This window comes from Ursus arctos, unplaced genomic scaffold (genome assembly GCF_023065955.2).
Source record: "Ursus arctos isolate Adak ecotype North America unplaced genomic scaffold, UrsArc2.0 scaffold_28, whole genome shotgun sequence".
Taxonomy (NCBI): domain Eukaryota; kingdom Metazoa; phylum Chordata; class Mammalia; order Carnivora; family Ursidae; genus Ursus; species Ursus arctos.
In genome coordinates, this window is record NW_026622963.1 from 14986271 (window position 1) to 15012544 (window position 26274).

Consider the following 26274-nt stretch of genomic DNA (forward strand, 5'->3'; position numbering starts at 1 on the left):
AATACTATTGACTATATTTCCTATGCTGAACCTTTCATCTCCATTATTTATTCATCCCATAACTGGCAGCCTATATCTCCCACACCCCTTCATCCATTTTGCCCATCCACCACACTTTTCCCCTCTGGAAACCACCAACTTGTTCTCTGTATTTTGGGCCTGTTTCTGCATTGTTTGTTTATTTATTCATTTATTTTTGTTTGTTTGTTTGTTTTTGGTTTTTTTTTTTAGATTTTATTTATTCATTTGACAAAGAGAGACAGAGAGAGAGAGCACAAGCAGGGTAAGAGGCAGAAGGAGAAGCAGACCCCTCCTGGCCGAGAGCCGGTTTCAGGGCTCGATCCCAGGATACAGAGATCATGACCTGAGCCAAAGTCAGATGCATAACCATCTGAGCCACCCAGATACCACATACAAGTGAAATCATACAGTATTTGTCTTTCTCTGTCTGACTTATTTTACTTAGCATAATACCATCTAAGTCCATCCATGTTGTCACAAATGGCAAGATCTTATTCTTTTTTATTGCTGAGTGTGTGTGTGTGTGTGTGTGTGCGCGCAAACCACATCTTCTTTATCCATTCATCTATCACTGGACACTTAGGTTACTTTCATAAGTTGGTTATTATAAATAATGTTGCATAGAGGTTCATATATCTTTTTGATTAGTATTTTTGTATTCTTTGGGTAAATAACAAGTAGTGGAATTACCAAATAGTATAATATTTCTAGATCTATCTTTTTTGATTGTAGTCATCCTAATGAGTGTGAAGTGGTATCTCATTGTGGTTTTGAAATGCATTTCCCTAATAAGTAATAATGTTGAGCATCTTTTTATGCTCTTATTGGATAGTTTCTTTTTTGGAGAAATGTGTATTCAAGTCCTTTGTCCATTTTTAAATTTAGTTGTATTTTTTGTAAACCTTCTTTATATTTTCTAGATACAAGATCCATATCAGATATATGATTTGCAAATATTTTCGTCCATTCTGCTGGTTGTCTTTTTATTTCCTTGATGGTTTCCTCTGCAGGTTAATAGTCTATAGTTCTGATGAAGTATAACATCTTTTTTTTTTTCACTTGTGATATTCTTGCCCTATTTTAGCACACGAAAACTGAGGGTCTAATAGGACAGTCAGCTTCCCAAAGGAATATTCCAAATAAACCATGAGGCTGAAACTAGATCCTTTGGACACCCCGACTCTTTGCTCCACAGTCATGTGATACAACATTCTGGTTTTACTGTGGAGAATCAGAATCATTGCCTATTGAAACAATTTTTTGAGCTCCAGTCCTGTTTTTCGTCTTTGTCTCTTTCCCTTTTCATATATATCCTTCCCTTCATGGTTTTTTTTTTTAACATAAAATGATTAGTGGGACTTGTAATGGGAGCAAGAAAATCACTAACACTATTTTGAATTGTAGGTTATGTTATAACGTGAGAAAGTAGATTATAAATGAATGAGACAGCATGATTAAAAACCCAGGAGCATCACTGAGAACTTACAAACCTTCTTAGGCAATGGTGGGAGAGCGCCCCACAGTAGCCACCTTAAAGATGGAGAGCCACGTGTGTATAGTTCAGCTCTGCTACATTTGCTAAAATTGTTTATTACTTTATGGGCACATTTGAGTGGCTCTCTCCCTCCACAAAGGTGACACAATGTCCACATTTTTTATGAGTTCTTTAACAATATTAATGCTTTAGAGAGCAATTTTAATTTAGGCTAGGTTAAATATCCAGAGCCTTGTTTTTGGCATAACTTTTAGTGCATCTAGGGAGAAAAGGTTGAGATCAGCATCTTCGATAGGTAATTTTGCCAAAGAAGCCCTGAATTGGAACAATGCACTTGTGTTCAGGGACTGTTCCTCTGTCTGTTGGCTCAGCACCTACTTGGGAACCTGACCACATCTGCATTGGCACACAGGCTTTAGGGTTTCTGTGCCTTTCTGTTGTAATTTTTAAGCTTCTATTGCTGTTTTGAAGGATATATCTTGGTGTAGCTGACTCACTACTTCTCAACTTTATTAACCACTAGCTATGATCATGCAGGGAGTTTTCCCATGGATACAGCATACATCACAGCATTTGCCCTGCAGTGTAAGGACTTTGTCTAACAGAGCTACAAAAAGACTTTTATGTGGTCTTTAGGATGCATATCAAATGGCAAAGGCCTTGACCTAGAACATATCTCAACATCTTGGAGAATTCTTGTGTTTATTAACATTCTGAGGTCTCTTTCTCATGGCATATTGAAAGGCTTTTCTTCATTTGGCCCAGCTGAGTCTTTTACCTTGAAGGCTTTCCTGCTTCCTTGCCTGAAAAAAAAATTTTATTCAACCAGGAATAATATCTTAGTTCAGATGCCATGAAACCTCTCTTGCATCACCAAATCGCATGCTCTAAAATATTTTTGTATCACCAGACTGGCTCTTAGCTCTGTTTTATCAAGGTCAGTCTGTATGAGTCTCTCTGACATGGATTAATTGGTGCTAGTTGAGAGTGTAGACTCTTTTCTTTTTCATCTTTGTTGTCTGCTTCATTCACCATTCCCACCTCTAGAATTATGAGACTGGAATGGACGGGGCAAATGGGGAATGCCTAAAACTTGGTTTGATTTAAAGTGGCACTTCAATTTCAACAAGTAGAATATATTTACCAAACAAATACATAAGAAAATGGTATGTTTCTTAATTTCTAGTTCTGTGTTACTCTAAATTTTGTGTTATATCTTGGCAAATTTTCAGAGATTCAGGTTTTTTTGAAATCAGATTAATATTCTCTTCCTCAAGGTCTGTAATGATCTTCTAAGTATTTGACTATCTATCCATTCGTATCATTGGCCTCCATGTTACAGGGGACAAGAATTCCCAACAGTGTTAATCATACTTCATTTACATAGGTATCGATATTTGCCTCTGTTGGGGACGGTTTCCTGGAAGGAGGTATACTTTGGAAAATATTAATAAAGTTAACTTGGAAAATGGAAAGTTGGGGAATATGGTAGATTACATTATTACTCAAATTATATTTGCTGCTCTCCCCTAAGAAGGGACTACAGTATTCTCCAATGAAATAAAGATTGTCAGTAAGGCTTGCTCTAGACAAGGAAATGTGAGGGCAGTTGAGTGTGGTGTTTCTCCCACAATATCCAGCAGTGCTCCAGATACAGAAAGCTAAGTGGATATTTAGCACAAGAAAAAAAAAAATCCTTCTTTTCTGCTACAGAGATTTGGGGGGGCCTTTTGTTACTGCAACATAAGCCAACCTATGCTGATGAATACAGAAACTATTCTAAGTAGAGTGATTATAGTGAGACATATCTGAAACAAAAGCAGCAAATGAGAATAAGTAAAGCATGAGATTGTCATGAATTTGCAAAGTAAGATCCAACATTGAAGTTACTTCAATAAAGATATTGAAGTTGCTATGGGATTTCAGACTAAGATTCAATAAAGATATTGAATGTTTTCAGTATTACACTTGCTAGAAAGTCACGTAAACAAACCAAATATTCCTGTTTTCATGCATACAGATGTATTTGTGGATAACCTATGATAGTTTAGACACTTATCGAGGCATCACAGTATATGAAAAATATATCACTTCACAAACGCTGCCTTGGGGACTACAACTTACTAAGGAAGATCTTGCCTTGTTGAATAGTAATAATTTTAATGAAAAAGAAAATGACTCAAGAAGGTAATCACTTCCATTTGGAGGAAAGTAGAAAGGATTCATGGAAGATGTGGCATTTGACCAAGGCTTTGGAGTGTGGATAAGGAAAGACATTTCATAAGGAAGGAAGAATGTGTATAAATCAGCAGAGGCAGGAAATATGGACAATTATTTTGAGGCAGTGACAACACTCTTTGGGCTAGAAAATGGTCTGCTTAATGAAGAGATATAGTAAAAAATAAAACCGAAGTTAATTTGGGGAGACATTTTGGAGAAACTAAAATTCCCAGATGCATATTTGGACCTTTATAGGAAGCAGTGAGCCACAGAAGATTTTGAGTATGGGTTGACAGTAAGTGTCCATGCTGTGCTTCAGGAATGTGTGGCTGGAGCATAGGGCAGGGATCTGGAGATGGGAAAGCCTACAATGAGGCTCTGACCCAGCTCTATAGCACATCATGCCAATGATCCACATATACATAAAATGTAATATAAACAAAATAGAATCTATCAAACCGATGTCAGGGAAGCTTTATTCCATTGATGGTGTTGGGAGGATTGGTAGGCTGTTTGTGGAATAAAAATCAATGTACATGAATAGTTCATATTGAGCGCTGAAATAATTATCAACCTTAAAAGTAGGTCTGTGGTTAAACTTCTGTTGTGAACTTACCTAAGCCTAAAAACAAGTTTTAAAAATAACAAGGAAAAAATGAAATGGAGAAATTCTATATACAAAAAAGTTAAGTATTTTTATGTCCCCCACTCAAATCCATTACAAGTTTTAAAACAAACAACTGAGAAAATGCTTGCAGACAATACAAACAATGATTAGTATCAAAAGAGCTTAAATAAATAGGTGAAAACAATAAGAGGAACAAAAAATGAGAAAAATGAATAAGTAGTATAATCAGAGTACTTATGAGCTTAAATACAGAGGAAAAACAGACGTTTAGGAATAACGCAGTTAAAGGAAGTGATTGGAAAAGACAATTTTTCCCAAAGAAATTAGCAAAAGTTATTTTTAAGAAATATTATGGAACATTGTCATGTTTACAAGGTGAGATAGATGATTCTATAAAGGGCTCATGGTGGCCTGTATACTGGTATGATTCTTTGGCAAAACAATTTGGCAATAAGCAACAAAAGCCTAAACATTGGCCCAGCAATTCCTCTTTTGGCATATTCATCCTAAGGAAATAAGTCCAAATACAGAAAAAAGAGTCTACTCAAGGATATTCTTTAGAATATTATATATAGTTTTGTAAAAACAGAAATAACCTAAATTTGTAGCATTCAGGAAAATGTATTTATAAACTAGAGTACATATGTATATATTTGAAGGAAAATTCAGAAGAATTTTAAATTGTGTTTACAAATAATTTGAGTAAGTATGAAAATGTTTGTGCTCTGATGACAGTATGCTATATGCATTTGATCAGTGCTATTTAAAAGAAATACTACATACACACAAAAACTACTGGAGGAAACTTCACAGATTGTCAGCCTTTAGGTGCTAAGTCCCTTAGGTGACTTCTTTTCTCCTTTATATAATTCTGGCTGAAAATAGTTGATGCCAAAGTAGAAGCCTGGAGAAAAATCTTCATCTTCAGTATAGAACTAATAGTCATATGAGTAAATCAGGCTGCTAAAGAAAAGAATATAGGGACAAAAAGAGAAGAAGACCTGGAATGAAGTCTGGAAAATGCATATATTTGGGTGCAGGAGGAGAATAGGAGCTTGTCAGTCTTGGAGTAGAAGGAGGTCAAGAGAAGCAAGGTACATCAATCTCAGGAAGGGAGCACCGTCCATCAGTGATGATGGGAGGGAAAGAGGCAAGGAAGTTGGTGATTAGAGAAGATCATTGAGTTTCCACTGGTTGACCTTCTAGCAACTTCACTAGATTCTAGATCAGGAGCTGGGAGGTTTGGGACTGATAGAGTGGACAGTTGAAGTGGACAGGAGGAAATAGAGCCTACCCTTGCTTTACTCTAAGAAAAGCAAAATAAAACAGAGAAGGCAAATATAAAACAAAATGTGGCATAATCAGTGGGCGATTTTCTTACTCTGTGATGGTGGGGTTCCAAATGTGTACTAAGTGGAACTCACACATCAGATTAGCACTGGGAATCACTTACAGTAAGTGGACAAGGTGCTTCTCTGAGGCTTTCTTTAATGCCTTGTCTGTGGTCAGAGTGGAGCATCGCAGTGTCCACTGTCACCTTCTGTACAACTGGACCTGCTTCTCTCCAGCTCTCAGGGAAGCCAGGATGTGTCTTTAGATGAGTATCAGTAATTCAAATATCTGTGTACAGTGTTGCTCTAGATGGGTGGAAGGGACAACTGGTAAAAGCCATTTTGCCCAATAAAATCTTGAGCCAAATCTCCCCTATTTACAATGGAGAAGAGAACAATCAACAAGATATCTGGCATGATTCTGTATTCTAAGCTGAAAACTCTCCCAGAGTTTTCCGAGGGATAGTTCTCAGCTGAGCACTTGGCTTTAGAAGAGTATCCTCATTATTCTCCTATAGACTGAAATGGACTCTTCTCCCAATTCTTCTGTACATCCCATTAGGCTGACAGAAGCAAATTGCATGGGACACCTCTCGGTTCATGGGCTTTTCAAAGGCATGCTGTTGAACCATGGAGGTCAAAGCAAGCTCTTTTGTCTGCCATGTCTTTTCTCCAGTGTAATCTTTGTCTGTTTACCATAGGTGCTTATCCTCGGCTCTCACTGAGCTTTCGATTGAAGAGAAACATTGGATACTTCATTCTCCAGACTTACATGCCCTCTATACTAATTACGATTCTCTCATGGGTGTCCTTCTGGATCAATTATGATGCATCTGCGGCTAGAGTTGCTCTTGGTATGTGCTATTTTTAAATGATATCTAAAATGTAAAGTAACCGTATCATTACAGTATTAAGGAAGTTCAGAGGCAAGAGTTCAACTACAATTTTTTGACATCATGACACCAGTCTTGCCCATACAGTCACTTTTTATCTTGAAACAATAATTTCATGCATGATTCCCTTGATGCGTTAATTTAATTATAAGGCTCAAATTTTCAAGCCCATGAAAAGGAAAATATGCTTGCTGAATATTTGCATAATAAAACTATTTTTGACACTAATTTTAAAGCAAGGATTAACATCTCCTGTTCAAAATTGTTCTGTGGCCCAGAAAGAAGACTTGATTAATTGGGCATTCATCTTTTTTAAGTCAGAAAAATAGTCAAATATTATAGCATGTAATTGGAATTACATAATTTAATGAACATTTAAATATGTGATTAGATTCTGAGTGATTCTCCAGAGATTTAGTGATCTGTATTGGCCACTGGTCATTTGGCAACTGGATTATTAGCTGATGTACAATATATTTTATAGGTTCCAATAATATTTCTAATATTTTTAAATTAGTAAAGGAAGGCTTATATTTTCAAAAGCATTATTCTCTATTCAGCTAATTATTATGAAACTGCATAGACGAAATAATCATTTAAATACATTTTGGATAAGTGCAGAGCTGAAGAGCAATTGGTAGGGTTGAATTCAATTCTCAAAAGCAAAATTATCAATAATACTTTTAAAAATTGATGGAAAATAATTATCAATACATTTGCTGGTAAATTAGCTTACAAAGAATCATAAGAATTCAGGGTTCCAGTTATCCCTCTTTCTTCCTTTTTTTTTTTGTTTTGTTTTGTTTTTCATCTTTTTCCAGGACTTCAAGTTGATTGACACTGTTTTCCCTAGAAAAATGTATGTACATGTATGTATGCAGATGTCTGGTTTAGACTCACAGATAGGTGACTTGCAGAGTTACATTTAAGGTTAGGTTAACACACAGGAAATCAGGTAACTACTCTTAAAAGTGTTAGATGAATAAAAAGCTAGTTTGAGAAGAAGTATCTAAAAACTGTTATGCATTTTTAATGCGTATGGTAAGAAAAGCATCCCTAAAAAAGATCTCTAGGATTTTCCTCTGGCCTGCAGAGGTTACCCTGTAGCAATAGTCCTTTTCTGTAAGTTCCCTCCCCCCCCCCTTTTTTTAATGTTACTAGATTACTCTTTGTTAGATTATTTTCTCTTCTTCACACCTGGAAAAGCCAGAACCTAAAATGTATTTGGAGGGGCAGATCTAAATTTTGCAGACCTGTTAGCTTATACAATTTCAAGAGTCTCTCTTTAAGGAAGAGAACATAAAATAGACAAATATAAAATTTCTAGGACCCCACCCCAAGCCTGGATGAGGACTATGCAAGTAGAGACCTGAAGCTAAAACTTCTAGCATTTCACATTGAATCAGCCTTGGAGAATTTGTCATTATTGAGATAATAAGAGAAATATAAGTACCAAAGAACTGTAATTATCTGGCATCAATAGGAGTGAGGTGTACTAAAAATGCGAATCTCTAAATTTTCTAGATATGCACGTTCTATAGCTCCTTAATTGTAAAACACTGTCTTCCACAATATTAAATAACCTATCTGAAGTGAGCTGTATTCAGCCCAACCTCATTACAGTATGTGAAAGTAGATTCCACTTTTTCTAACAGAACAGCATTATGATTATAAACCTAAATCATCCTGTTATGGCTTTGCTAGGACAAAGGAATCGTCTGTCCCGAGTTGCTAAGGCTTCACCACTGGAGGAGTGCCAGGTTCTAACTGATGTCACAAGTCTGGGAGGCAGATTTGAGTACAGAGGCAGAAGTGAATGGACATTTGCCAGCATCCGGATGAACCTGAGGCCTGGGGGTCTGGAAGGGTCACAGCGTCTGAGCAGACAACAGTCCAGCAGGTTCAGCTCTCAGTGTGGATACCAGCGTGCTTACTCCCTTTGCCCCACCTTCTGCCTATGTAGAACAGGGTCTCTGAGCCTGGTCTGCAGGGATTGGGAGATGTCACCAGGTCACCTCCAATAACTTAAGGGAAAGTATATCATAGGGTCATGAATACTGAATAACAACACGATAATCATTAAGCTGGAATTTGCCAAATACTCAGGTTCCAGGTTCTCTGCAAGGCCATTAATGGGGTTGCCTTATCTGTTCAGCAGAACAGCCATAGTACAATAAGCAATGTTATTGTTCCCATTTTACAGAGCAGGAAAATTAGCTACGGAGAAGCTACATAACTGGTACAAAGTCATATGACATTAAGTGTCAGAAGAAAGATTTTAATCCAGTTAGTCTGACTCCAGGGTTCTCTCCCTTAACCACTACAGGTGATTCCTATAGTGTCAGTAGACGCAAGAGTTATCTTGTCTATTACATTGTAAAAAAACAAGGATTAAAAAGGAAAAAAAAAAAGCTAAGCAAGAACTATTATTATTATTGAGGGATCCCTCAGAATCTTTAAAATGCTAATGTGCTCTGTGCCTCTTTAAGAAGATATGGCCACGGTTTGGGGGCTTTAATTGGAGAAATCCTCCTCCCCCCAGCTCCATTCCACCTGTCTTGTCTTGTACCACACCTTTTGAAATGCTTTGAGTGCTGTTATCAGCATCCTGAATGCCTGCACCATGATGAATGCACCTCATTTCTAAATGAGATCTTGAGGTACAGGTCTGTGCAGAGGGTGTTCAGCAAAGATGTCTATGGAGCACCTTCTGGCTCAGGGCTCTGCTGGACCTGCAGTTGCCTGGGGTTGTCTCTCTATTGAGAAGGGAAACACTGGTCCTTCACAAAGCTGTGTTGCACTGCTGTTCTGTATGCTTCAGGGTTTTATGCTTCTACTGATCAGGGGCTGGCTCCCAGATCTGTCGAATTGTTGGTGTTACAAGCCATCAGGCTGCAAAGTTGGGAGTTGTAATTAGATGGTGTTCCTCAAACCCCTGAAGTGAATAATAGTGCTGGTCCTTTTAAAAGGAAAAATTTAAACTGAAATAATTTAGGCCACATTATTTTGATCACAAAGAAGAGAAATAAAATATCTTTTGATTAAAAGATGCAAATTATGTTTTTATTTCATAGTCATCTTTATAAATGCAGTTTTTCAAATACTCTATTTTATTAGCATAATTTAAATGAGAAATAATTTGAGGCTAACAATTAGTAGAAAGACTGAACAGCTTGATCAGTGTACAAAGAACATGGAAAGCACCGTTCAGTCATCTCCTGTACTGCAGTTGGATGGGTCCCCTTAGAGGGCGGAAGTTCAAAACAAGGCTGTGGCTGTGGGTCTTTTGCTAGGAAACCTGAAGCTACTGAAAAATTTCTTTTTCTGTAATGATAATAGCAAATATGATTATTTGTTGTTATTAGTGTTAACAATGCCAGTTATTGTTTATCAACATATCACCAATGGTTTTCAGGAATCATATTTAGGCTTCACAATAGCTCTAGACAATGGTGTGGACCCATCAAGGCTCAGGTCATGCTTCTGGGAAGTGGCAGAGCTAGGCTTTTGGCCTGGGCCATGTGACTGTACCATCCAAGTCTGTGAATCACTACAGTCCACCATCATCTACAATATCTAGATAGGAAGTAAAATGATACAAAGAATTAGTAAATGCACTGGCCTTTTAAGCTAAGAGCTAATGTGAGCCCAAACAGAGGACTCATCCCAAAGCCATACTGTTAAGAGACTCCTTGAGCCTGAGCTGATGGACCTGAGCTAGGGTGCTGTCCCATTTCCCTCAAGGGTGCTTTTCCCAGGCTGAGTGCCTTTGACATGCGCTGGCTCTTCCTATCCCTGTGTTTTCAGCCCATTTCCCAGGACATTCACTGAGGCCTGTATCATACATGTCCACTCAGAATAGTCAACTGGAGAGCCAAAAGAGTCAACTGGAGAGAACCAAAGCATTCATGCTTTCCAAATACATTTGGAAGAAAAAAAGTTGTGGCAGCAAAAGTACAAAATTATTGAATAATGGTGAGAACACCTAATTTTGTAGTTTTCATGGTGTTTTCACATTTATTTGTAAACTGTAATCATACCATTGCCATTTTCAAATTTTAAAAGTCCCCAGGTGCACACAAATGTTACTTTAAAGGGGAATCTTAAAATATTCTGACATACTCAATTTCCATATATTCCATAAGCTCTCATGGTTTGCAGTTACACACAAAAATAGTTTCTCAGTGCCTCAATTCCCTCCTCTACTTTTCATAGCAGTTTAGAGGTGGGTGGAAGGAAAGAATGTGCTAGTGACAGAAGACTGGGCTTTATTCCCTGCCCTCCAGATGGTCCCTAGCAAGTAGAGATCCGTGGTCTGGAGGTTCTCTCTGTGGGACACACAGGATAAGGATGCCTACCTCCAATGATAGGATGGGAATCTGGAAGGCATCAAACTAAGATGCTTAACAAATTCAAACCCTCCACTGGAGAGTTGGGTGGGATCTGGGATCTCAGAGAAGTGCCTTCGGTGGAATCATATGTAGAGGTGGTCTGGGCTCTGCTCTGTGTCTTGGGAACACTGACCTCTCTGGCCTGCACTGTCCTCTGGCCTCAGTGACATCATGTTTTTCAGGTTGCCGTGGCTGAGGGACCAGGGCTAAATCTCTCACTTTCAAAAGTCTCCTTTTTGAGGGAAGGCATGACAATGAGGAGGAAGTGTTTCTCTCCATTGAGTCCTAGAAGACACAGGGATAATTGCATTCAGTGGCACCAGTTAAATGGATAGAAAAGAGCTGACCCATTTGGAGCTGTCTTGCTTCCTTGAAACTTCTTAATATTTTAAGAGAGAGCAAGTTAGCTGTAGTATTTACTGTCCCATCAAGAAATGAGCAATCCATACCTTTCCTGCACGTGTGACTTCACTAAGTTCAACAAACTCTAGTCATGTCACTGACATGTCTCCTGCTCTCTGTAGCTTTAAATTGTGCAATATAGAATCTTTGTATTAAAAAAAAAAAAGTCCATTGCTATGGTAGAATTGTAAAATATGGTCCTTACATGTTTTTAGAGACTGGATTTAGCTCTGTTAGGGAAACAGAGATCATTCACACACTGCTATCTAGAGAATTCAACATTATGACATTAAAAAAAAAAAAAAGGATCTGGTCAGTTCCCCCAGAGCATGACAAGATTCCATAGTTTGAATAAAGTCATTAGCCCTTGACTTCACCACGCATGTTCTGAGAAACTTGTAGAGACTCTTAGTTGAGGAGGGAAAGGACTCTGTAAGATCAACTGTCCTCAGGAGCTTCCCTGAAGTACTCAGGACTGGATCATGTCCTCTATCAGTTTTAAAAATCATTGCCTCATTCCCCTTTTCATAAAGCATTGTGGTAAGAATTGTTTTCTTTTGACAGGCAGGCTCGCTGAGCCCTCACAAATAGCCATAGATGACCCTGTTCTTTGAGTCTTCATAGATTCATTCTTCTTGGAAGCTTCTCATCCAGACACACTGTGTTTTATGTTAATTCCTGGGATCATTTTCATTTCTCCCAACTTTCCTAAAAAGCACATTCTCCTTTGCTGCCTACACATCTCCATATAGTCTCCATTGCCTGTCTCTGTGACCAGGTGCCATGGGGTGGTGCCCCGCCGGGGAGCAGAGATGTCAGCTTCCTGACCTGAGGGGTGGCCTGCTGCCCACACAACACGTTTCATGCTCTGTTGCTTTCTGGTCGCCTAATAATTCGATCTACTATCTCCAACTATTTCAAGCTGTTTGAGAAAATACAAAAGTGAAACATGAGGAATGGAGCTGCAAAGCTGCAGCCTCTCACCCTTCTGCTTCTTTTGTAGGGATCACGACCGTGCTGACGATGACAACCATCAACACACACCTTCGGGAGACGTTGCCCAAAATCCCCTACGTCAAAGCCATTGACATGTACCTCATGGGCTGCTTTGTCTTCGTGTTTCTGGCCCTTCTGGAGTATGCCTTCGTCAACTACATTTTCTTTGGAAGAGGCCCTCAAAGGCAGAAGAAGCTTGCAGAAAAGACAGCCAAGGCAAAGAATGACCGTTCCAAGAGTGAAAGCAACCGGGTAGGCCCTCCACCAGCCTGACCACTCACCATCATGCCTTCCACAGACCCACCCCACCTCCTGCTACTCAGCAGTCACTACAGTCACTTACAAGACATTTAAGAAGTTGTGTGGGCTTTTGATCATAACCTGAAATGTTGCCTCCTGCAAGTCACTGAGTTTTAGATAAAACCAAAATTAGTGCAGTTGCTGGAGAAGACACAAGCTTCCAGTTTCCTCTGAAAAAAAAACAGAACATGTGAATACCATGTGGGATGTTGGCTCTGAACTTGACAGGCAAAAGCATGTTTCCAAAATGTTGCAATATTCCTTTACTGATAAAATTACAAATTTGACTGTCCAGCATGCCACTGTTCTCTTACATTCTGGGAAGACCCCTCTGTCATCTGCCCACTAACTGGCATAGTCCCCTAGTCCAAGGTACTTAGCGCAAGGAAGGAGTGGTGCTCTGTTCGAGGGCTCTCGTAGATCTGCCCTGGCCCTGCCCCCTGCAGGGTGTCTTCGCAAAAGTCAGAGCCTGGCAGAGCCAGATAGCAGTAGCCAAGGACGGTGCATTGCTTTAGGAAGCCCTTGGGCTGTACACTCCGAAAGAGACCATAAATTAGGTTCACCCCCTCCAGCCCAGCTCAGCATCCTTACCTCCTTCCGGTTACAAAGTAACTCTGCAATTACATGTCATTTCGTTGTTTTTTTTTTTTTTTTTTTTTTTTTTTTAATAAAAACAGTATGCTATTTCAATTATAAACACTACTTTAATGAAAGCACATTATAGTTTCTATGTAATTTTTGTCTTTATCTTTTTACCCCATTTTTGTCTTTATCTTCTTGCACCCCATCAAGTTCTCAAAAATATATTTCTCCGTTTACACCCTGCACTTGCTCCTACATTTCTTTATTATTTAATTCTTCTTGCTAAACTTACTTATTTCTCAAGCCTGTGGTCTTTTTCTTTTTCCCATGCTCTTAGTGTATGTCGTGGGTCTGTTCCTTAGAGGACCGCAGCAGCTCCTCAGAGTATTCGCTGTGTCCATAGACCACTGGTGGCCCAGAATAGGTTCACAAACATTCATGAATGAATGCAGGCAGTTAAATGAATGTAAATGGTTCCCATCCTTTCAGCAAAACATAAATAGAGTTGGTCAGAGAAACCCAGGATCTGTGAAAAATATCAGGCTTCCACAGGCAAAATTATCCTGAACTTCTTACTGGAAAATATACTTAGTACCACACTGTTATGTTCCTAAATAAGTCTGCATCCTACTATGAATACACAATATGCTTTGGTCATGCTGTTTCCAAGGAAACAAATTCATCACATCATTATTGTTTCCATCACACAGATATACAGACACACATACACATACAATACTGTTTTTCCAAATTCCATCATAATTTAAACAGATTATAAATTTGTTTCCTTTCTTCTAAATGAGATGATTTAGAACAGTCAAATTGTTGTGCTACAGAAATACCTTTTTGAGTGTGAACCTTAAAATTTAAAGCAAAAACAGAAATACCTCTAACATGCACAGAGAAAAGTAGCAGAATGTGAAAAATATTTTATGTCAGATATTATATTGTAAATCAGATGCAGAGAAAAATTTAATTTTATTCACAAGGCCATTTTTATTGTTTTTCTGAAGATTTGTCTCTGTGTTTTCTCAGCAGCTTTGTTAAAGCCTTTACATGTTCATATTTTTAAAAATCTATAATTGTAGATCAGCTCTTAAGGTCTGAAGTTGATATACATATTCATAGATACTAGTTTTAAATGCATATTTGATATTCTTAAAGATAAGCATTAAAAATTATTGATGACCCAACATCTAAGACTTTAATGATAATTTTCAGATGGAAATGAATCTCCCAAAAAGCTTATATCATGTGATGTGGATGAGTTAAGGGAAAGTGAGAAGAGAATCACAAACTTCATGCAAAACAGAAATGGCACTATGTACCTGGCCAACACCTTCAAGAAGTCTTTGTAATTATAATTATTCATTCATTCACTTTCAGAGATATCTTTCAGGATTGTTTGTTAGCGTGGCCAACAACAGCCTCAGGAAAGCCCATCTGTGTTATAGATGGGAACCCCTGGGACTCAGAGGGCTGCACCTGTCCTTGGACTGAAAGAGGACACTGGGCTGACCAGAGGGATTTGCACTGCCATTGTCTTTCTGAGGTCACCTTTCCTGTCCTGTAAGGGATGTCAGGGTGGTGCCCTCAGGGACTCTGCAGGCCACCAAGAGGGATCTGTGCCACCAATGACTATCTTTGGAATGATGGTGTTAGTGACCTTACTATAAAACCTTAAGTAGATTTTTTTTATATTCAGTGGTTGTACACTATTTTAACTTAGTGGTTGATTCATGAATACTTAAACTGTTCACTCATTCACTTAGTTTCTCCTCAGACCAGTGGTGTAATGTAAATCGTGCCCTTAAATTCTTTGCTTTCCTGAATAGTTTCTATATTTAAGAGTTAGTCTTTAGATTGTGATGCATGCATTATGGTTACTAGACTTTGATATTTTTCAAGTTGACCAATTGGTATTTGAATTTCATGAAGTGGCAGAAAGTTGTAATTCCTCCAAGGTATCAGAGCTGCAGACTTGACCTCATTCCTCTTACTAAAGAGCAAGATTTCTCTCCTCACATGACAAATACTTTTTTAAAAAAAATTTCTAATAGAGTATTTTACTTATATAGAAGCTTGAAGGTAATTAGAGAATGAGTGTCAATAAAGTGCCAACCTGGTGAGAGATTCTAGAAAAAAAATGAAAACCCCTTTGTGATATATTCTGCATCAGATGTTTTCCACCTTTGAATATTTGTACCTGTCAAGATTATAGAACAGGAAGAAAAACTATATTAAAATCATTGATTCTAATTATAGTAGATATGAGACAAACTCTTCAAAATATAAAGTATTCATGACATGCTTTAATTTTTTTTTCATGAAATGCTTTAAAAAATGCAAGTCATCATCTGTCATTCTATACAGGGCATTTCAGTCTTGTGTTTCACTGACACCACTTCCATCTGTTTTAAGATTTAAATTTTAGATGATAGGAAAAGATTAGCATCTTTTGGGGACATATTTGTTTAAAATGTTTGGTTTCTAAGATTTAACACATTTTAATAACTCCTTTAATTCTTTTAGAAAAAAAAATCTTCTCATAATGTTTTTGGAAATTTTCTACACATTGCTTCACTTTTAAATGAAAACTATGTAAATGTGAAACTGTAAGTCAAAAACGTCCAAACCAATTTACGCTAAGCTCTAATTATCCAATATATGTTCAAATTTCCTCTCAACATTATTGTTTCCATTACAAGTGTTCACCCACTCTGAAATAGAAATCATGAAAAATAGTGTTGGTTCTTTGAGACCTACCTCACAAGAGCTATGTCCTGAAACGGCTGCAAGGTAGCCATAAATGTCCAAAGCACCCAAGAGCACTCTGATTCTGTAAATTATTGATGATATTGGGTTTGGCTTCCCGTAAGGTAGGTTTCCTTCACTAGAGTCAAGGACACAAGCTTAGATCTCTGTCCTCATGAAGTCCTTTCCCAAATGCACAGCACTGGCCACACGGGACTTGAGAAGACAGGATATTGATTCAAACAAATTTGTCATTAAGTCTGGAAAAATCAACTCAATATTCAGTTGACCTTATTTCTTGTGTTTTCTCCATTCTCCCTGTGTGCTGCCCCAAAATCACTGTGTACATTATCATCTCTTGCCTTGGATTGCCTTGGATTTTCTCTTTCCAGAATTCCTTTCTTCTTCATCCACATCTTCTCCTCCTTCAAGACCTAAGCCAGATGCTCTTCTCCATGACATTGCCCCAGATTTTTTTTTTCTACTACTTATGTCCATCCTGCCTCTGTCACTCCCTTCTACAAGAAATTGGTTTTGTCCCTGTCCTCCTAACCTCCATGGCACATGCTCTGCACGTATGAAATGGCATGTTACATTTCACGTGGCCACCATGCTTTGTCTGCTAAACAGCATTTGATTCTTTGCACCAACCAGAATGTGCACACTGTGGCTCAGATATGTAAATGCTCATGGAATGTGTGTCTGTGAGTGAGTGGTATTTGTCATCAGAACACCATGTTCTGGTGATGTGGTGTGTTTTTTGACTTTTCTAGTGGGAAGAGAAGGGAATACTCTCAAATGCATCTTTTAAAGGCAGGTGAAGCTAAATCATTAGAACCATTGACATTGATCAGAATTAGCCTCTCACAAAATATTCCCCTCCCTGCCTTTAAAAAAAAGGCTTGTCTTCATTTGGTATTTCATTCTACAAAGTCGTTATTTATAATCTCCTAGATTTTGATAAAGAGAGCTTTTCATATGGCATTTTTTTATAACTAAAAAAGAGACAGTATTGTTGGCATGTAGTTAAAAATGTGTTTAAGGTTCATTATGCAGTATTTTTTTTTAAATGTGTTTGTTGATTACTTGAAACTGTCACCTGCTAAACCCATTAAGGGTAAGGATCTTTTCTTATTCAACTGTTAGGGTCTCTCACCTAGCACAGGGCACGGTACATGATACAGAGCAGATATATAGTAGGTTTTTTTACATGAACAATCCCAACAGTTTGGACCCTTTGTGTGCATGTCTCCAGTGAAGTATCCACCTTCCTAAGGGGACCACTTGGCTTTTTATCTAATGGTTTTGTTGTACTTAAAATGTTACATAAAATGGAGAGAAAATTTTTTAGAGTTAAATTATGTTTTTTTTTTCTACCTTTAGGAAAATAATTTCAGTCCTCTGAGGTTCTAATTAATATATAGTAAATCACTTATTATTATTGGAAAGTATAAATTCCACGTGACGACTTAAAAAAAGCAAGCATCTGCCACCTTTGGTTATTCTCTGATTCAAATTTAGATAAGTTTTATTTTAAATATATCAGCTCACTATTTAAGAAGGTCTATTTAAAATATCGGTCAGTTAAATAACATCTAATTGAGCCGATTTGATAAGTGATCTCAGTTTGTTATATCTCCTTAAGTGATAATATATTTCCTGTCATGATTCAAAAACAGATATTTGGTAGGGTATTACACCTATTCATTGCAGTACTAAAATACACTGATTACCTCCCACTCAAGGAAAAGATGCCCGAGTGAGCCGGGCAGCTCATTCCCCATCCTGTTCTCACCTGTGTGGCATAAAGCACAGTGGAAAGTGCTGGAGAGAGGTGAAGACTACTAAGAGGGTTCTCTCCTCTAGCACCCTGCTTTTAATTTTCCTTTGTATAAAGGCCAACTCAGCTGACCCCATGGCGCTCTCCTTTCTGCTATTTTTCGAGCTAGCTGCCCATAGGCTTCAAAGCAGTTTCAAATCACCCCTTTCTCAGGGAGAGTGACTACTGGCACAGAGGACAGGCTTGGCCCACTCCTTTGCCGGCCTTTCTTTTGTTGCCCCTCCCTTTTCAGCCACACCCTAATGTGTGTCTCAGGCTTCCCCTTCTACAGCCTCTTCTTACAGTGAGAGACTGTCTCCCAAAGCACTGGAGGCTTCACTGATCGTGAAGACAGGCAAACAGACCTTTTTGGGGTTTTGTTTTTTGTTTTTTGTTTTTTGGTAGGATTTTACTGATAACCATTCCAGGGCAAGATAACAAAAGAATAGATATGGAACACATGTTCCAAATTCTTACAAAGGTCTAACATTCCTGGTAGTTTTGAGATACAAGCCCCATTTCAATTTTTCCCTCTACTGGATTAAAAACTGTCAGTGCTGGGTCCCTACCCCCAAGAATGGGTCTCCACAAAAGACCTTCTCCCCAGTATCTGGGTGTTTTCTTGGTCCGTTTGCATCTTCCAGTGCCCCCAGGCTGGCAGTCCTCCATTCTAAGGAGATCATGGGTCTTCACAGTCCCTCCCCACTATGGCACTGCTGGCCCTACGGTTCATGGGCAGCATCACTGAGAACTGTGCACAGCCCAGGATAATGTGTGCCTGTTGCTTCTACCCCACCCCCTGAACCCCACGTGGGTGGTGTGAGTGTTTCTGCAGAGAGCTGAGGAAGTGCCAAGAGGTCAGGGTGGCAGGCAACTCTCTCTCAACCCCTTTTCCACTTCTTCACTGAGAAGATATAGAAATGAGTGGTGATGGCGGAGCACCACTGTTATGTGGACACAGCACGTGTTGGGAGTGCTAGGATTTGCTGCAGTGGCAGGAGGGGAGCCTTGCTCACAGCCTCTTGGCATTTCTCCTTCAGACTGCGCTGAAGGAAACAGAAGGAGTGCGGTAGACTCCAACAGTGGTCCCTCTCCTTACTTCCTCTTCTCAGATGCATCTTTTACTCTTTACTCTGCATCTTGGGTTGTAGTTCAGAAGAATGTCAATTTTCTACCTAGAAATCACTGTTACTTCTTACTACCTGCAAGGTAAAGTTGAAATTCCTTAATGTAATATACAGAGACCCTTACTGGGTTAACTGTAATGTGCATTCCTCTTCATCAGGGGGGTGTATTTCCTTATTATAAAATTTTAGGAAGATGGTAATGACACTGATAAGAAAGACCATCATCCCATCAGCTGTGAGCTTAGCATGTGCCAGGACCCATTCCCCCCAAAGTCCCACTCAGCTAGTTTGCCTTTCTCAAAACACTTCAGGCATTTTTCAAGCCTTTGCTTGTGATTTTTTTTTTTTTTCTGCTCTTTGCTGAAAAGTTTCTATTCATTCTTTGAGGCCCAACTCAAATGCATTTCTCCTCTGAAATCTTCCCTCTTTCCCCCTGTAGTAGTTTTGATTGCTATCACAACAGATTACCACAAATGTAGCCACTTAAAACAACACCCAGTTCTATTGGTCAGAAGTCCAGTGCAGTGGGGCTCAGCTGGGTTCTCTGTTGAGAATCTCAGGACACTGAAATCAGGGTGTCTATGGGGCTGTGTTCCCTTCTGGAGGCTCTGGAGATAGATCTATCTCCAGACTGATTCAGGTTGTTGACCACAGTTTCTTTCGATTGTAGAACTGAGACCACTGTTGCCTCCTGGCTGTCAGCTGGAGCCAGTCTTTGCTCCTAAAGGCTTCCCCATTTCTTCCTATGCTTTATCTGCAGTGCCCTCTTATCAATAGAGAATCCAGTTTCTCTCATGTTGCAAATCCCTCTGCTCTCACCTCTGCCTCATCTCTCTTTCCCTCTTGCTTCCGGCTGGAGAATATCCTATACTTTTGAGGGCTCGTGTGATTAGATTAGGCCCACCTGAATAATCCAGGCTAATCTCCCTATTGTAAGGTTCATAAGCTTAAATATGTTTGCAATGTCCCTTTTGCATGTAAGGTAACAACATACTCACAGATCTGGGGAGTAAGGGGTGACATCCTGATGACCACACCTCTCCTTCTCCAAGCATAATTGAACGGTACTCCCAAATCATGGGGTAGAGTCTGTTTTGGTGTCTTTGTGCCAGAGTCTAAGTGGCCCCCAGATGTTCGCAGCCCTTCCTGTGTCTGGGCTACCTTGGTGTCTGGGAGTCACCCCACCTGTGGTCTTGGTTCTGCTCAGGTCTACACAGGCACCTGCCTCTTCTTAGTTGGGAATCTTCCCTCCACACCTCACCTCCTTCATATCTAGCATAATACCTTTAATGAAACTAAGAAGTATACAGAAGATGGGAACATGCAAATTAATATGTATTAATAAGTTATTTCTCCACAAAATAACTGATTTTGTGAAAGTTTCATGGAAGAAGCCATAGACACTTAATCTAGTTCTAGAAGAAAGGGTAGGCTTTCCACAGACAAAGATAAGACAAGGAAGATGGCCCTCCAGCAAATGAATGAAGATGGGTGGGGAAACATACAGCATGCTAGAGAGCAGTGAGACCCAGGGGACTGTGGATTGGGCCACGTGGCCCTGAGAGGGGTTGGCACTGCTCAGAGAGAGAATTACAGACCACTTAGAAAGGACTCCACTGAGGATCCCTAGCCTCAGGTATGCTCCGTGGAAATTTCATGGCAGGCCAACAAATAAACAGATGGACCATTGACATCATCATGAAAGGTCTGAAGCTGTATTTAACACAAAATGAAATGTTATTTTAAAGTTTGGCTCCAATGTCTATCTTAAATATAGCCCTTAGAAAGGAGACCTCCTGCCAGGACCAGGATTGGGCAAGGAGATCATACTTGGGTAGGAGTCTGTATCTACCCCCATCGAAGTCATCAGGAGTGTCCATTCATCATAGGAGTATTGGCTGGTTCCTCCACGGTAATGTGAATACTTTTGTAGAGTCAGGAAAGGGGGCAAGCTGACTTCTAAAGAAGATTGAGAAAGTATAGTTTCCATCCAGTGTCCAGTTATGAAAAATGGTTAAAATACGTAATTTAACATCTTGAAAAGAATTTGTACTTTAATTTTGTCTTCAGTAAGGACTTATATCCATAATAGGAAATTTCAATTTAAAAAAGCCCCTTTATTTATTCCAATCCCCTATGTGAGAATTTTTAAATTGAGGAAATAAAATCTCTAAACTGTAGTTAAGGCTTCAAAATGACATTTTCCATGAAAACAGTGCTGGGTTTGACAGATGTGCAATTTCTCATAATGTATGTGATGTGATTGCATGGTATAAGTCTGTACTGGGTTTGGATATGAAAATTAGATTTACTGGCATGCTACCTGTCTAACGACGTGTTTTTTCTTCGATTAGGTGGATGCTCATGGAAATATTCTATTAACATCCCTGGAGGTTCACAATGAAATGAATGAGGTCACGGGCAGCGTTGGTGATACTAGGAATTCAGCAAGACCCTTTGACAACTCAGGAATCCAGTACAGGAAACAGAGCATGCCTAGGGAAGGGCATGGGCGACACATGGGGGACAGAAGCATCCCGCACAAGAAGACCCATCTACGGAGGAGGTCTTCACAGCTCAAAATTAAGATCCCTGATCTAACCGATGTGAATGCCATAGACAGATGGTCCAGGATCGTGTTTCCATTCACTTTTTCTCTTTTCAACTTAGTTTACTGGCTGTACTATGTTAACTGAGTGACTGTACTTGATTTTTCAAAGACTTCATTTAACACTGAGTGAAATATTACTCTGCCTGTCAAGTTTTTATACCTGTACACACACACAGACACACACACGCAGACACACATATATACATACGCAATTGTATATATATGTGAACTTTCTCAGCATATATATAAAATACACGTGTATATGAGGATGTATGTGTATATGTTTATACACACGGGTATAAGTACCCATGTGTATGCCAAACAAATACACATACATATATACATTTTGCAGCTATGGACAATTTAACACAGGATGCATATTAAAGAAAGTCATAGTTTTTTCTTTTTTAATTGAAAGGGACAAGCATCGTCTAAATATTATGCCTTGAGAATGAGGGCGTGAAACACAATATCATCCCCAAATGTGTCTTTTATTATCATAAGTTAGATGTTTTAGTTTAAAAATCAAAAGAAACTCTTAGTTAATCTTCAAAAACTCATACAGTGATATTGCTAGTTTAAAATGAGTCACACACTTCATATCCTTTCTGTTTACTAAGCGAAGGCTTTTCAGCTTTTTTGGTGATGGGGTTTACTTTCATCGGGCATACTTTTTGTGTACCGGCTTAGTGGAAAAAGTGAGCCACTAGTGTGTGCTCACCTGTTGTCTTAAACATAGATAGATCCCACGTTGATGTCTGAACGCCCATCTTTTGAAAACCCATCAGGAATGGATGGCATCTCATTTTAAGTACTCCGATGTACAGTGTATTCTTTTGTTCACTTGGAGTGGATCCAGCTTACTTGTCATGCAGGAACACAGTGGCATGTTTTGGCAATGTTTAGTTGACATTTCAATCACTGAAAATGTGCTCCACATCTCCTATGGATTTCTAGGCCTGATATCTAACAGAAAGCATAGACGTCTCAGGTTATTTGTTACTCTAAGGTAAAACCATCTAGGATGATTTTCCCCCTTGTCTTTATGTTATCAATCACTCTTACAACATTGTATGTTAATATAAAATATATTTGCATAATATGCATATATATGTATATTTACCAAGATTTTCTTTCTTAATGCTTGCTATCATGGCAGCATGCGATGTCATATTTTCCTTTACGTGATGTAACTGCTTTCTGTTATCTAGAATTAAGATTGAAGCTTAAAACACTTCTACTGTTCAATTTCAGAAACCAAGAAACATCTTCATGCCTTTATTTCTGTATCTGACATAGTTCATAAGCACATGCAACTACTCCTAGTTTAACTAGGATGCTGCAGGAACATGACCAGTACACACCACGCATCACCCAGTGACCCATGACCGTTCTCTTGAGGCAAAGGAGAGCAACCTGACAACAAACACAGTCACTTTTGGTTCCTTCTGATCCACAGCCTCATCAGTATTTGGACTTTTTAAAGCTCGTAGAAACAAGACAAGGTGCACCGGTTTCATAGACGCAACCTTAACTTACTATTTAGATGAGATCTTTCTAAAGAAAAAAAAAGAGATGATATATTTTTTGTAAACAATATTTCTATCACAGGCCTCCATAAACTGAAATGACTACAGTTGTGCAAACAGATGTCACAGTGAAGTTAAGCATTTGGAGAAAAAAAAAAAGCAAAATATTCAGGAAAGAACTGCTAAATTAATACTTTATCCCAACATGCCACATATGCCTCACCCTCTCTGTTCTATCCAAAACCAGTAACCAAAATCTCGTCCAGTACTCTATTAGCTGGCACCTGTTTCTCCGCTTAGATAGAGGCACCACCTTCCCTGAGGATGTATGTGGTGTGGGCTATCACCATAAGCTGACCACGACTTGATTTTTCTTTGGCGGCCATAGCGATCTTTAATTTGTGGGAGTCTGTCACAGTTCAAGACCCACTGTCAGGTAAAACATAACCCACAAAATCTCATGCTAGAAGCAATGACCAGTTTTACACCCTTTCCCCTCCTTCATTCTGACCTTTCTTCAACACCTTCTTCTACCCGCTGCTCTCTAGTTTTATCTCTAGTTTTTTTTTTGTCTGGAGACTAGCCAGTGATCTCTTGGTCTTGGGCTTTTCTCTGACAATTTTTTTTTCATGGGTAACAATGAGGGATCCTAAAAGTTAAACAGATTGGGAAAAATCTTGTAAGTGGCCTTATCATTGTTAACATGTTAAAGAAAAATAGACATTTGTGAAGACCTTATCCCTTTCAATACTTCAGGTATCTTTTTCTGTATCCAGTGATTCAAGGAGTGAGCTCCACATGCAGAAGAGGGACCCCAAAATGCAAATGAACATGGACAAAAGCAGTCAATGATCGATTTAAGTGTACAATTTATACTATTCAGAACTGTGACATTAATTTTTTCTGGGAGAAAAAGGATTTAAAACATTTTTTGATGCATAGTTGAGGTACCCAACTATCAAAGGCAGAGACCCCATGGGGCTCAGAAGAGCTGCAGTCTACTTACCAAGGTTTTCTGGATATAAATTTGCATGGTATAGTCATAATAGCTTTTGAGCTTTTTATATGCATTTGGCACCAAGACTGGGATCCACAACTTTGTAGACACTGCGATGAAGTTAACATAATAGCTATACTATAAATAGTGTTTGTAACTACACACATACATACATACACACACACACAAATACACACATATATTCTGTAAAAAAAAAACAACAACTTTTTAAGATTCTTGGGTATGTGTTTGCTTTACTCCATTTCAGAAGAAAATTACTTTTCTTCTAATAAAATTATTTTATAGCTTCTCCATTTTTAAAAGTTGTGAGAAATATTGAGAAGCAGAACTCTGTGCTGACAGAAGAGAGTTGAGTTTGGTTCTCTGTTCTGTTACAATGACCTCTCATTACTCCACAGTAGTTACTGGAGCCAGTGAGCGAGCTGTATTGATGAATTCTGAACCCAGACCTCTGACATTAATGTGAGGTGGCTGTTACCCTCGTCCAGACATCTTGAGTAAGGAGAGAAAAGTTGAATTTGGAATATAATGATACTTCTTTCTCAACAACTGAACGTAATAAAAAGTTAATTTTCTTTGTAGTCCTGTCTTTCCAAAATGCTTCACAGGGGCTCAAAATGTACAGAAGAATTTCGCTCTGACAGTTTGTTACTACCCGTATTCAGATATACTTGAGACAACTCAAGAGCCCTACTACATAAATCCCTACAGAGAAAGACTGATAAGACTTGAGTAATCTTTAAAACAAGTGTTATTCTTGTTCACCGACCCCAGGACTGTAGAGGGGTTTCACTGTCTATACCATGAGACATTCATATCCCCCCAGAATTATAAATGAACTAGAAAGTATGTCATGATAATATTCCTGTTAGGTTTGAAGATTACATGTACGTCTGCAATATCATGTGTTTTTAATGCCGGCACCCAGAACTTTTGGCATATTCAGTCATTCAGATTAAAGGCACTTTTCCCCCGTGCAGTTTTGGAATTAACATTTTCACCTAGGAGATATCTCAGAGATGATGCCACACACGTTTGGGACTGGCTTTAAGGCGACAGGCACATTTCAGCTCCAGGTGTTCATTTTCAGCATCTAGTAAATAACCCCATTGGTGTTAGTCCCACAATGGTGTGTTTGATGAAAGAGAATATGTCTAACTTTGAATCTCCTGGCTTGAAATTATAAACCATCTCATAATTCTTACTTAATGCCCCACCCGAAAAAAGTCCTTATTTCTGGCCATTTTTATGTCAGCAAAACTGAACAATTGGTGAAATATTTTGTTACTCATGGAATCGACTCTGGCTCTCATCTTATGTGAGCCATTGGTCAGAGTAACATTGAATCGTGGGGCAAAGAGCTGCCCAGGTGGATTAAATTTTCCCAGGACACTAGCTAGTGTGCCTTGGATTGATTACCTCTTCTACTGCATTGAAAGGTGCCATGTTTTCCGAAATACTCAATTCCCAACACCTGGGTAAACAGTGACCTCCCAGAGAGTGGCGCACATAACATGCCTCTCCCTAGGGTGAGCCCCATAAACATGTTTTATCATTCTTGTCTCATATTTCTACTTCACAAGTCAGTGAGTGTGTTCAAGGTAAGTACAGGATTATTCTAGTAGGAATAGGCGATTGCTGTCATGATCAATTCCCATGTTGATTTCACTTCATTGTAAAGATAAATTAAAACCCAATTTTGCTTAAGCACATTGATGTAATTTTTTGGTATTATTTGACATGAAAAAAAAAACAGCAAAATTGAGTGATAGATACAATATGAAACTTGTTGATGAATGAATTCAAATTTATTAAAAAAGAACTAACTGACTTAAATATGAAGACTGATTTTTTTTCTTCCTTAGCCATATTTTGGTGAAATGGTGTGCTTATTTTAATTCCAGGTATTTTTAGATGCACATGCCCATTTAGGTTACTCAGGAAGTCAAAGGAATAAGCTCAAAGCTGACTGCATGTGAGAACAACCGAACCATGACATTTCTTTAAAAATCATGATTTATTCTGAACTTCAAAAGACAGCTAGACACACAGAGATCCTGCTTGTCCCTGTCTTTCAAATAAGTGTTTAAAGAGAGAAATATTTTTATATGAAAGACCAAGGGAAAACCTACCAATAATCTCTGGCACAGGTGGTAT

At 38.7% G+C, this 26274-nt stretch overlaps 1 protein-coding gene across 1 annotated transcript in view; it reads left to right on the plus strand.

Moving 5' to 3' along the window:
• The window catches only part of GABRB3 (gamma-aminobutyric acid type A receptor subunit beta3), a 221159-nt gene extending 195200 nt beyond the window's left edge, over nucleotides 1–25959 (plus strand). Inside the window, exons 7-9 of the mRNA XM_026510296.4 lie at nucleotides 6397–6549; nucleotides 12385–12629; nucleotides 21314–25959. Coding sequence (XP_026366081.2) covers nucleotides 6397–6549; nucleotides 12385–12629; nucleotides 21314–21655 — 740 coding nt within the window. The 3' untranslated portion in view covers nucleotides 21656–25959. The remainder of the gene's footprint in view (nucleotides 1–6396; nucleotides 6550–12384; nucleotides 12630–21313) is intronic.
• The last annotated feature ends 315 nt before the right edge of the window (nucleotides 25960–26274 follow it).